Source organism: Chlorocebus sabaeus, chromosome 22 (assembly GCF_047675955.1).
Source record: "Chlorocebus sabaeus isolate Y175 chromosome 22, mChlSab1.0.hap1, whole genome shotgun sequence".
In the NCBI taxonomy this organism is placed as follows: domain Eukaryota; kingdom Metazoa; phylum Chordata; class Mammalia; order Primates; family Cercopithecidae; genus Chlorocebus; species Chlorocebus sabaeus.
Window position 1 is genome coordinate 73298157 of NC_132925.1, and position 12912 is coordinate 73311068.

General features: G+C 45.0%; 1 protein-coding gene across 3 annotated transcripts in view; it reads left to right on the forward strand.

Annotated features, from left to right (window-relative positions):
- The first annotated feature begins 974 nt into the window (after positions 1-974).
- Positions 975-12912, forward strand: part of LRIG1 (leucine rich repeats and immunoglobulin like domains 1) — a 126815-nt gene continuing 114877 nt past the window's right edge. For all 3 annotated transcript variants that reach the window (XM_007984912.3, XM_038003685.2, XM_038003684.2), the window contains exon 1: positions 975-1828. In XM_007984912.3, the coding sequence (XP_007983103.3) occupies positions 1611-1828 (218 nt within the window). In that variant the 5' untranslated portion in view covers positions 975-1610. The remainder of the gene's footprint in view (positions 1829-12912) is intronic.

Consider the following 12912-nt stretch of genomic DNA (forward strand, 5'->3'; position numbering starts at 1 on the left):
GTGACGAGTTTCTGCTCATTGCAGCCTCCACCTCCGGGGTTCAAGCGGTTCTCCTGTCTCAACATCCCGTAGCTGGGATTACAGGCGTGCACCACCACACCTGGCTAATTTTTGTATTTTTCTTTTTTAGTACAGACGTGGTTTTACCATGTTGGCCAGGCTGGTCTCGAATTCCTGACCTCAGGTGATCCGCCCTCCTTGGCCTCCCAAACTGCTGTGATTACAGGCATGAGCCACCACTCCCAGCCGAGGGTGCACCTTTGAGACTAGGTTTCTGCAGCACACATTCATTTTGGTAATCAAGGACATATTGGTGGATTTAAGACGTGAAGAGCAAGTCAGGAGCAGATGCTCCAGGCTGTTCGAGGAGGAAGGGGACCACGTCTCATGAAATAACCAATGATGTCCCAGTCAGGAAGAAATGTGTTAAGTTTTAAACCTGTGTCTTCGCTCTTGAAAAGCACCTGGAAAATGGACGCGGGTTTGCTTCTAATCTGCAGTCCTGCTTGCAGCCTGAGGAGGACGTAAAAAGCCTCGGGGCCAGACAGCTCCAAAACGGGGGCGTTACCCTCTTAACTTTCTCTCCTCCTCTAGACGCAGAGGGCATATCTTCACGCCTCCTTTCCCCAGCCCACGTCCCTGTTCTCCAACAACAACCTGCAGGTCTCCTTTAAGAGGCGGGGGCCGTCCCTCCTTTTCTCCTCCCAGTCTCCCGCCCTTCACACCTTGGGTGGGAAAAGAGTGTGGGGGCGGGGTAGCCGGCAAAGCGGGAGGGGCAGGATCACGAAGAGCGCTCCAATGGCCCTCGAGGCTGGCCACGGTGGACTCCGGCAACCAATGAGCAGCAGGCGGGGAGGCGTGGCGGGGCGCTGTTGCAAAGCGTCCAACGTGGGCCGGCAGGCGGCCGCGGGGTGCGGAGCGCAGGGGGTGTGTGCGGGAGAGCGGCCGGGGGCGGGGCCTGGGGCACTGGCCGGGGCTGGGCCGCAGGGAGGCAAGCAGCAAGCGGCTGATTGTTCGGCCGCGAGGTCGGCAGGACTGTTGCTGCGCCGAGGAGCCGTGCGGAACCTAAGGCTGTGCGTGCGCTCGCCCTCTGCCCGCGGCGCGCGGACAGCGAGGCGCACGGGGACCTCCTAGCGCGGGGCCGGCCGCGCCGTCCAGCCCGGGGTCTACGGCTTTGCCCTCTGAGCCGAGAGGAAGATGCCCGCCGGCAACGAGCTCGGGCTGCGGGGCTGAACGCCTGCCTTCCAGGCGCAGCGGCAGCACTGCTCTCGGCCGGTGTCTGTAGCGGCACTCGGCGTGCGCCGGGCGGACGAGGAGCGCAGGCTGGGTACGCCCTGCCCGAATCGGCAGAGTTCGCAGCGAGCGCGGGCGGGCCGGCCGGCCCGGATGGGCGCGGGGTTTGCGGCCCCCGCTGGGTGCTGCGGAGCGGCCCGGGCACCGGGAGCCCGCTGAGTGCCGGAGCTGCGGCCTCAGAGAGAACTTGGGGCGGGGGCCATGCCCCGGCGCGGAGTCTAGAGCCTAGCGGAGCGCCCCGCGGGCCCGCCCGCGTCTGCGGCCGTTCGGGTCCTCACAGTCCCCGCGCCCGGAGTTCGCAGCGCGCTCCAGACAAGATGGCGCGCCCGGTCCGGGGAGCGCTCGGGGCTCCGCGCCGCTCGGCTTGCCTTCTCCTTCTCTGGCTGCTGCTGCTTCGGCTGGAGCCGGCGACCGCCGCCGCCGGCCCGCGGGCGCCCTGCGCGGCCGCCTGCACTTGCGCTGGGGACTCGGTGGACTGCGGTGGGCGCGGGCTGGCGGCGCTGCCCGGGGACCTTCCCTCCTGGACGCGGAGCCTGTGAGTGCCGCCCTTTCTGCCCTCCTTGCACCCCGGGGCTCTCACTTGGGGACTGGGCGGCGGGGGTTCGTACTCAGGGAGGGGGTGTGGACTGGGTTGTGTGTATGGAGTTGTGCGTGCTGGAAGACTGTCAGCTTGGGTTGGCGGAGGGGAGACCCTGCGTGGAGGTCCGGGGGAGTAGGCGTGCGAGAGAGCCTGGAGAAGAGCATGCCTGGTGAGGTCTGGAAACTAGCGAGCGTGGGTCGTAGAGGTTTGGGGGTTAGCCAGCACGCGTCGTGCGGGCCGTGTGGGAGTTAGCGAGTGGGAGTCTGGAGCTGAGTGTCTGTGCGTGTGGGTGGGTGGGAAACGTCTGGAGCAGAGTGTGAAGAAGTCTGTGTGGGGGTCTGTGGGTGCGTTTCCTTTTCCTCTCCTGTAATCCAACTCTTTGGTGTCTGAGCTCCTTGGTTTTCCAGTGGGTAATGAATGAAGGTGACTCTTGGCTCCAATTTTTCGTTTACATTATTTATTAGTTGATAGTGTGTGTAGCCGTCTCCTGATTCCCAAAGACCATGGTGGCCTGACTTGCCTCTCTGCGGGGCAGAAGGCAGTCTTCCCCCGAGGACCCCTGAGTTAGAGGGCTTTGACAGTTCCTGGCGACCTGTGAGTGCTGGGAGTTTGTCCTTTTCCGCCTGGTTGGCATACGGAACTGTGTTCCAGACCCTTCCTGTGTGTTCCCTGGGGCCCCATTGGACTTGCTGATCCAGTGGGGTGGGGCCCACCCTCAAGAGTCTGTCCTCCATAAATGGTGCAAATGAGTTTTGGAGTAATGCTGCTTCAGGAGAGGATGCCGGGGTCTTGGCTGATTTAAGCAATTTGTTTCACGCGAAAGAGGCTCTTTTCTGTGCTGTCAGGATGGGAGCATATTTAGGACTTAGTGGGACACTTCTTACAGGAGATTTGGCAGGAAAAAAAGGCATTAGCCTTCTGTAAACATGGTAGAATAGAATAGCCTTCTTTTACTTCTAAAAAAAATCTGGTCCATGAGCCTAATCCTGTTCAGTTATCGGTAATTAGCATCTCTGTAGAACTATTAGTACCTTTCCAGCAAAGGCCTAGCTTAAATAGTCCGCATTTCAGTTGAATAATTGGACATTTTTCCTAGAACATAGGAAAGGCACAGCAGTAACCTCAGGCATGACTATGGCTGTTTTAAAAAGAGAAAACTGGTGTCACAAGTTGTAACCAGCACCTGTGGCTTGATTGAAGAAAATGTGGCCTGGGTTCTGAAGGGAAGAAAAGTTAATTCCTGTTAAATGTGGCTTGATTGAAGAAAATGTGGCCTGGGTTCTGAAGGGGTTCTGAAGGGAAGAAAAGTTAATTCCTTTTAAATGTAAAGATTCTGTACCTCTCAAAATGGGGCACGAATCTTTAACTTGGCCCCAGACACTGCTCCGTCAACAAGTACTACAAAGTTCTGAAGACGACCAGGACCCTTTAGTTACAGTTAAATTTTCAATATCTACTACTTCTATGGAATTTACTGAGTTAGTGAAAATCAGTGATCGTAGGGTGGAGGCAGAGCTGTGTTAAGTACTGGGAGATAGAGCCCAGTATTGTCCTTAGGTAGTATCTTATTGAGTCTGAGGTATTGTGATTTTTCCCTTATATACGGTAGTTTTTTTTTTTAATTGAATCATGTGGGCAGAATCAGATTAACTTCTTAAGTGTTCACCTGTTGGAAGAGTGACTCCCAATGCCATGTGTCAGTGGCATTGTGGGGAAGGCATTTAGTTCCACAGCAGTAACTTCCCAGAGAGGACAGGGTGTCCTCTTATTTGCACTTTCCTATGGTCACAAGATCCACTTTGCCTTGCCCTTTAATTTTTGGAGCAAACATACTGGTTATTTCTTTAGGCTTTCTGTTGCCTAGGAGTGACATTTCACATGGCATAAATACCTTCAAAATTGAAGTTCTTCTCTTTTACTCACACACTTGATGACTGATAAATACCAAAGTGGGTATTTTGAGCATCAGTAGACTTTAGTATACTGATTATGGTGTTGACTGATTCGATTTTAAGATACGAGCAGCGTGATTTCTGGTTAGTATGTAGCAACACAGTAGGCAGTACAAAATGGCTATCCTTTGAAAAATAGTTGTGAAATTATCTTATTTCTGATTAAGGACAAATCAAGCAAATGTGTTCTTTTTTTCTAGACTTCAGACTTCTGAATTTAAATCATTAGTCTCCATGAGTCTTATTCTGGAATTTCCATAAGAGTATTTATACGGTTTATATTCCTGGCCAAGATTCAGCAAGACTTTAGGGGAGAAAGTGTCTGTATATGATATAATGAAATATCTTATAGTTTCACCAAGTTTACATGCTCTAAGCTCACAGTGTCTAGAAAATGCTTTGAGCTAGTTTATAAACCCATGAACTAGATTTACTGCAGCTAGTTCAAACAACTTCAGGCTGTGGGTTTGAGATAGCAGGGGACCTGTGGCTTTATGGGACCTTTTTTTTTTTTTTTTTTCTTTTGTAAACAGTGCATCTAATGTGGAAGTTGCTTCTAGGCCTAGTATAAGAAAAGTAAAACTTTTAAATAGTGGATGTCAATGCAGTGTAAATAGAAAAACAGAATGGAGCTGATAATCGGTGAATTTCTGGGGCCTGAGGATAACTTATTCAGCACAATAGCTTATAGTTGTAGTAGTCAAGAAATAAATGAGTCTCCCAGCCCATTACGTAGGTGAGATTGGCATGGTCCAACTAGCACATTCATAAATAGCACCAAGCCACTGCCAAGCCTTATTCCAACTTCCCAGAACCTGAGAAGAAGTTGAATTTCTTAGAACTCAGATATTTGCTTTCTTTGAAATTATTTTTGAGAGCATGGCTTCAGGAGCTATTTAAAAAGTATTAAACACAGTTTACCTTAGACTCTTACCTGTGCCATACATTTGAGCAGTGTTTAATCACAAAATGTTGCTAGTTTCAGTGTTCTGAGAGCTGAATGGTAACCCATTGGGATTGGGTTTAGGAAGGCCGGCAGGCCCCAGAGGAAGAACAAACCCTGATTTTTGTTCTCAGTGTGGAGCGAAGATGACAGAGCATTCAAATGCAAGGATATTCACAAAAGTGTATACCAAATGTGGTTGTCCTAAGCCACATTAAGATGAGTTTATTGATTTGGATCTCTTTGTACTATGTGTTTGCAATACCAAATCAGTTAGCTTAAATCTAACCTTGCCAGTTTTGGCAAAGAAGTGGTGCTTATGATTGCATTAGACAATAAACACCAACTGTGGTTGCCATTGTACTTGTGAAGCAAAGAGGGCCTTTGTCTTTCAAATTTTACAGCTGTGCTAGAAGGCCCAGGTGTGCAGGGTGTTGTGAATTAAGGGTTTGGAAAATACTGCCCATCCTGTTTATGCAAATTAAATTTAAAGTGCAGATCACCAAATTGTTGCAGAACTTAAACTGAGATTCATGTTTTTTTTTTAAGTTGATTGTTGGATGGATGGTCCTGAAATATTTCCTTCTCCATATCACTTAAACTCAACAGACTTTGAACATCTTCCGATTTGTGGGACAGGGCAAGGGTTGTTTGGAATAGGGAGCATTTTAAATACAGGTTAATTGCCAAGAATACAGTCTGAAAGGTGCAAATGTTCTTGGAGTTTCAGGGAGCTTTAGCTTGAGCTCAGAGTCCTTTCCTCTTGCAACAAGTGTCTTCCCTCTGGAGCGGGGAGAACTTGTCTGTTGCTAGCTGTCTGACAACTTTTTTTGAGTAAGGTGAGGTTTCTGGCAAATAATACTGGTTGTCGTGAGAAAAAGGCACACTGTTTAAGTCTTGCTGATATGAAATTGTGGCCATAATACCTACTTTTTGAGTACTCCTAAAGTAGGAAGTGTCCAGAGATCCCCAGCACCCAGTGTAAATTAACTCTGTATTGGCACACAATGTCCCTCTTGCCTTTAGGACATGTCAGAACTGTTTCTGCTCCGCTTTTCAAGGGACTGTTTTAAAAAGTAGTGTGTTGTCTTTTTTGCATAATTATATTTGGTTGCTAGATTTTACACACTTTGGATTTTTGGATATATCACCTGTAATTCTTGGAACCATCTTCAGAAAGATGAAGAAACGTTAAGTGTAGTGTGACGAGAGGTGGTTGCTGGTGGATGTCCTCATGTCCCATCTCCCCAGCTCTGCACCACGAGCTGAAAGCTTCCCTCCCTCCAGTGTTAATTACTTTGCCTGGGTTCTCCCTGAAGCTTCCCTGAGTCCATTGGGACGGCCTCCGGCTGACCTTTCTCTCCCTCAGACACCATGATCACAATGAAAAGGCCTCTCCCGCTTCTGCAGGGGTGTCTCCTTGGTGCAAAGTCTTTTCAGCATCCTCTCTTTCAGGGCGGACAGGAATGCGGGAGAGAGCACTGGGGTTTTGTGTGTCTTAACAATGCACCTGGCCCAGTGCTGTGCACCTGCTAAAGCCCTGAAGGTCTGTTAGATAGGAAAGCTGGGTGGAGATTGTTTAAAGTAGTCTATGGTTATTTAAAAAGTGGCATCCACAGGAGAGGGAAGTGTAGAAGAGGGATTCATTGAATTGAAAGTTGTTATAAGCAGTAAAGAATGTTGGTTGTACCAGAGTCTTTTTTTTCTTCTTTTCCTCGTTTGTTTAAAACATAAAAGGGATTCCTCTGACCTACCCCATAGGTAGAAGGACTTTAAGTTTCACGAGCAAGCCTAACTTTCAATTCCTTTTGAATGAACTATGTGACATTTACTCACTGGGGACTTCCCCCCTCCTCAGTGACTGCAATTTGAAACCCTGGGGGTCTTTTAAAAGCAAACGGGACTCTGGGCCGTGTTAATATTCAGAGCTGTTTACAATGGATGCTGTTTCAAAGGCTGAAGGCATTGTCTTGAGACAGGAGGGAGGAGGGGTGGAGGAAAAATTCCCAGGCAGGGAAGGGCAAATATCTAAAAATCTCCAATGTTTTCCAGCCTGTGGGAAATTTAGGGACTGTTACTGTTATTTTTTATGACTTAAGCAGGACACTGAGCCACTGGGGTTCATTCCATGCACCTCATGGCTTCAGTTTTTGTATGTCAATTACGTGATTATCTTCTGCTTTTGTTTCAAGTTAAAATGTGCAGATTGGTAAGAAACTCAGATTTTATCTCCTCTGCAAAGAAATAGAGGACTTTGAAGACCAGCGGTTAAAATTTTTGTAATAGTTTACCTCTGGGACCTGCATTTATGTTTTGCTCAGATAATTTAATATAGCTGCACAGTTTAGAAGAGCAGTCCCGACTGACCAATTAATTGTCCAATTGTGACTAGGACTGAGAAGTTTTTTGCTGAAGTACTTGATACATGACCATTGTTATTAAGCAGAATGAATAGATCAATAAAGATTGCAGAAAAAATTTGCAGTTTATTGATGGTCTAATTTCTAATTGAAAGTTGGCAATTTGTGTCTTTTTTTTGTAGGGGGTGGTGGGTATGTTTGTGAACTTTTCTTATACAAAGGCTTTTTTGCTTTATATATTACTATACTCTTATATATTTTGTATAATTTGTTATCAGTGGTTTTTTACCCAAGCACTTTATGCATAGTCTTTTGAAACACAAGTTATAACTTCAATCTGTTCATAGAAGTCATTCAGTGTTTTAAGCTGTTTCTCCATTTCACTGGGTTTTATACTTTTCATTTCCTGCTTTTAGTTCTTTGTATCTTCTAAGTGGGCTTTTGCTACCCAGCTGTCCCCTGGTCTCCATTTGGGTTATTGATTGGGGGAGAGAATGGGTGAGGATAAAGCTTTCCTCACCTTTACTATGTTAAATATGTAGGGACCCTTGCCGATAGTGGTCACACCCAGCTCACGCTCTTCATTAAAGAGTGGTAAAGGGGTTGAAGGTTAATTCTGTGGTCCATCCCTGGCACCTCCGCCTCACCTTTATTATGTTAAATATGTAGGGACCCTTGCCCCTAGCTCACACCCAGCTCACAGTCTTCATTAAAGAGTGGTAAAGGGATTGAAGGTTAATTCTGTGGTCCATCCTTGGCACCTCCAGTCTACAGCTACGTGTGTGATTTTGGGCAAACCTCTTCATGTCTAAAAAGACAGAAAAATGCTCTATCTTATAGAAGTTGTGAGGACAAAGTTAGATAATGCCTGTATTTAGCTAGGTTCCTCAACAGGGATCCATCAACTTTGTGATGATGCTGGAGCACAATTTGAAGGTTAAAGGCCTCAGTAGCTCCAATTTTTTATGCTGTATCACACAGCCAGTCTCTCCAGGCCAGATTCCTTCCTTCTTTCCTTTCCTTTTCCTTTTTTCTTTTTTCTTCTCTTTCTTTCTCTCTTTTTCTTTCTTTTCTTTTTCTCCATTTCTTTTTTTTTCTTTTCCCTCCCTCCCTCCCTCCCTTCCTTCCTTCCTTCCTCTTCCTTTCTTTCTCTTTCTTCCTTTCTTTCTGTTTCTTCTTCTTTCTTTTCTTTCAACAGGGCCTCATTCTGTTGCCCAGGCTGGAGTGCAGTGGTGCAATTAAGACTCACTGCAGCCTCAGCCTCGTGGGCTCAAGCAGTCCTCCCGTCTCAGTTGCCTGAGTAGCTGAGACTACAAGGCTCAGGCTGCCACACTCAGCTTCCAAGCCAGATTGCTGGTGACAAAGGCTTTCCTGGAAAATGTTTACCTTTGTGCTATGAAGGAGTCTTTTGGGGTGGGAAGAAGGCAGCCTTCTCCTGTGAGTTTTGGTGATATGTATGAAGCAGGCTTCTCCCATGGGTTTCTGGTGATATGTATGAAGTGCCACAAGTGAACTTCACGTACCCTTGGAAATCTTAGCCAAACAGGCAGGAAGCTATGAACAGTTGCAACAGATTATATAATTAGCAAAAATTATTGAGGTATTTTATAAATCTATTCCAGTTGTACAAATAGTTATGTCTATTTAGCACTATCCTTTTGGAAGGGAGGCAGGTATGGGAAGGCGAGAGGGAAGTGAGAGGCCCTTAAACTAATCATTTTATCCTATTTTTTCCCAGGGTTTCATTGAAACTGAACCCTACCAAGATGCAAGTAGCACCTCTCAGTCAATAGCTTGGAAAAATGCAGGTGTGCTCTTCCAAACAGGGTTAAATTACAGACTTCAGGGCTGGCTGAATCCTTACTGTATCCACTTCTCTTTGGAAAACCTTGAGGGAAGAGGAGGAGGGAGGACAGGAGACAATTGTGGAGTTGTATGCAGAGAACATTTTTCATTTGTTTTGGTCTGTTTGGAATTGCATAGGAACTTTGTAGGGGACACAGGCGGGGAACACAGGGTCATTTGAGGCATCTGGCAAGGATGCCACCTGAAAAGCCGTTTACTGTTTGCTGTCACTCCTTGTGCACCTGTACCTGAGTTCCTTCCTCAGTGAATGGCCATAATTCACAACCTTGCCCACATGAACGGCCACGATTGTTTGCGTCTTTATTACTATTTAATCTAGCATAACCGGTAAGGCCCATTGTGCGAACAACCAATCTGTTCATTTCTGCAAGTCCTCATACATTTTGGTTGCCTTATGAACCAGGATGCAGGTTCTAATTACTGCTTGTTCAGTTTGTTTTGGCAAAAGGTGACGTTTAGAGGATTTAAAGAAAGCATGGCCTCTTTTTAAGTGTTTTGCATTGATTAGTTTTTGAACTTTTGTGGTGCACGGATCTCTAATCTTTTATGATCTGCATTCTTAAGATCTCACGTTAGGAAGAAAATGAAGGAAATGAGTGAAGGTCTCTCTTACAAGCAGAATTAGCTGGGCTTTGAGAAACACATGAACATAATGCAGGGTTTTTCTTCTTTTTTTTTAACTGATTAGAAAAAACAACAACTCACAACTTTATTTTCTAAGACTCCTTTATGCAGCATTTAACAGCTTCCCCCTCCCTGTTTTGTTTCTTCCACCAATTTATAATTTGCCATTCAAATAATTTACTGCTTATCTTGGTCAAAGCATACATTGCACTGAAACTCTTTTCTTCCGGATTACCTACCTGATGATAACCTGTTAGATACAATGAGAAGGACTTAACACTTCTGAATTGGAGGCTAGATAATCTTGCTGTTGTTTCAAATCTTGTAGTTCCAGTGCTCTTTTGTTTGAAAGCATTTGTCTCTCAAGCATTAGCACTTTGGGCTGGATAACAAGAAATTAACAGGCTGGGCTCTGCTTAGTGGAAACTTACAACTGATTAGGAAGCAGGCTGTTGCAGATACAGCTTCTCTTTCTTGTGAGATGATCTGAAATACATAGTTTTTAGAAAAAATTTTGAATTAAGGGAACATTTGATACGCAGCCAGGTAGTTTAAATAAACTCACTCACTTCTGTTGCTATGGAGTGTTTTTTATTATGATTATGGAGAAACGTAAATATTACACAAGTGGACAGAATGTAATGAACTCTAGGTACCTGTCACTCACCTTCAGCAATCATCGTCTTATTTGATCTATTTCCCAATATGCTTCTGCCCTTCCATGTTATTTATTATTTTTTGGGAAATAAAGACATTATCATTTTATCTGCAAATGTATAGTTTGGTTTTTTTTTTTTTAAATTAACAGCTTTATTGAGATGTAATTTATATACCATACTATTTACTGTAGGGTGGTTTTAAGAAATTGGAAGTTTTGAAAAAATTGGCATTCATTTTAACTGTGTTTTTCCAAAGGGCGTTTTGGTAAGCTATATATTTACAGAATGTTTATTGGGCACATACTGTGTGCACCCTAGTTTATATGTTCTCAAAATACAGATTTTTTTTTTCTTTTGTAGGAGGTGTTTAGCAAGCTCTTTTGTGCTACTCGTTTGCCAGAATGTGCAATTCTGATTAACCTTCCACTTTCTTCCCATAGCTCTTACTTGGGAGGTTTCTACCAGGCTGTTAATTGTTGATTAAAATCCATTAGTGAACAAACATAATTAGAAATGGACTAGATCATTTAAAAAGTGATGTCTCAGATACTGTTGTTTAGTAGAGGAATAATTAGCCATTGGTTGTAGTTAAGTCATGAGTCTGAACTGAGTTAACTATTGTTTACTTTGTAAGGCCTGACCCTCCAGCTGTGGCTACTTGAGGCTGCTTTAAATAGAGTTAGAGGCAGCCTGTAAGAAAATCCTCAAAAAGCAAAGAACTAGGTTCCTGGAACCCTCTGTGCTTGATTTAAACTTCACACAGATTTGAAAATGCTTTCTCCAAGTAGCTGCTGAAAGGTTTGTTTTATTTTATAAAAGTCTGTAGTTTAATTTCTCCTTAGTCTGGTACTTTGTTGGTGAGGGGGCTCCTTTAGAATGGATTTTGTGCTAGCTGCAGCTTCATTTAGGAATCTGAATGGGAATTACTAGTCCTCCAAATTCCATTCACTTTATCCTAGTTTTTGGAGTGACTTCCATCTTCTATCTGTGAAAATCAAATTCCAGGTAGATTATGGAGTGTTCAGTGGCTTTAAAAGCTGTCCAACATGGTCAGGTTAAACTGGTGGATCTATGAAGCTTAATTAAATTTGTATGATATCCGATTAGACACCATTTACAGTGGGTTCTCTGTTTAGAAAAGTGGAAGCGCACTCCAGTGCATTTTTTAAAATTATGGGGCAGAAAAGGTTAGTATTGAGAGAGACTGTGAAATTCAGTGCTGTTTTGCAAATTGGGAGAACACCATTCTTTCATCTGGTTTTAGCAGTGTGGTGGTACCTTGACCCAGCATCATGCCTCCGTCTTAGTTTTCGTTTTATTTTTAATTAAGAAGAGTTTTTCTGTGTGTCTGTGGTTTCCTCCCTCCACCTGGGCTGGTGTGAGTTTCTGGCACACAAGCTCACAGTGCTTGCAAAACTTATAAACAGTCAGAAGAGCTCGTTGCTTCCAGGAAGTGGATTGTTGATGCAATGAAGTGATGGATGCAGAGGCTGCCGCTGGAAGGGAGCAGGGTTTCCTTCCATCTTGGAGGAGGGGAGATCCAGAAAACAAGCTGACATGCCCTGTAGTTGCTAAGGTCTGCCTCATCCCAAATTCCTCTGATTGTTTTCTCAGATTTGGAGTCTGTGTAGGACTCTTTGCTTTGGGTGGTTTGGCCTTATCCAGGGCTGTGCTTTACCCATTAGAAAAATCAGAGTCTTCTATGGAGATTTTTGGATTCTTTCACAAGGGCATTTGAAACAATACTTAGAAATGAGTAAATTATACTCAGTTCCTTACTATCTTAAAGATTGCTGACCTTATTATTTACTTGGGGGAAACTTTATGAGACGTCTTGGTGCGCAGAACGTCTTTCTGGACAGAAAGGAGACCACGTTTTCACGGAGTTTCTTAAAGGGGTGCTTGACCAAAGAGGCATAAAAATGATTTACCTGAGAGGAAAAAATTAATTTTCTTAAAGTCATGAAAGTGGGGTTGTGGTAGAATGGGAAACTAGCTCATGGCCGGGCCTCAGGAGACGTTGGGGTTTTGTCCTAGCTCTGCCACTGATTGGCAGCATAACCTTGGGCTAGTCACTTAATTTCCTGTCTATAAAGGGATGTATAACTTCTAAGACCCCTCATTTTTAGGTTCATGATTCTATTCTAATTGAAGCAAAAAGGGAGTAAACTTACATTTCATTGGATGGTAAGAATTAGTAAATTGGTCTGTGTCTAGGATACTTACTTAAACGTTCTATGTGTGTGTGTGAGAGACACACACACAGGGTCCCATTCTGTCACCCAGGTTGAAGTGCGGTGGCGATCCTCCCACTTAAGTCTACCAAGTAGCTAGGACTACAGGCACTTGCCACCACACCTGGCAAGTTTTTGTTTTTGTTTTTGTTTTTGTTTTTTTTGAGACGGAGTCTTGCTCTGTCGCCCAGGCCGGAGTACAGTGGCGCAATCTCGGCTCGCTGCAAGCTCTGCCTCCCGGGTTCATGCCATTCTCTTGCCTCAGCCTCCCAAGTAGCTGGGACTACAGGCGCCCACCACCACGCCCTGCTAATTTTTTTTAATTTTTTTTTTTAGTAGAGATGGGGATTCACCATGTTTGCCAGGATGGTCTCGATCTCCTGACCTCATGATCCGCCTGC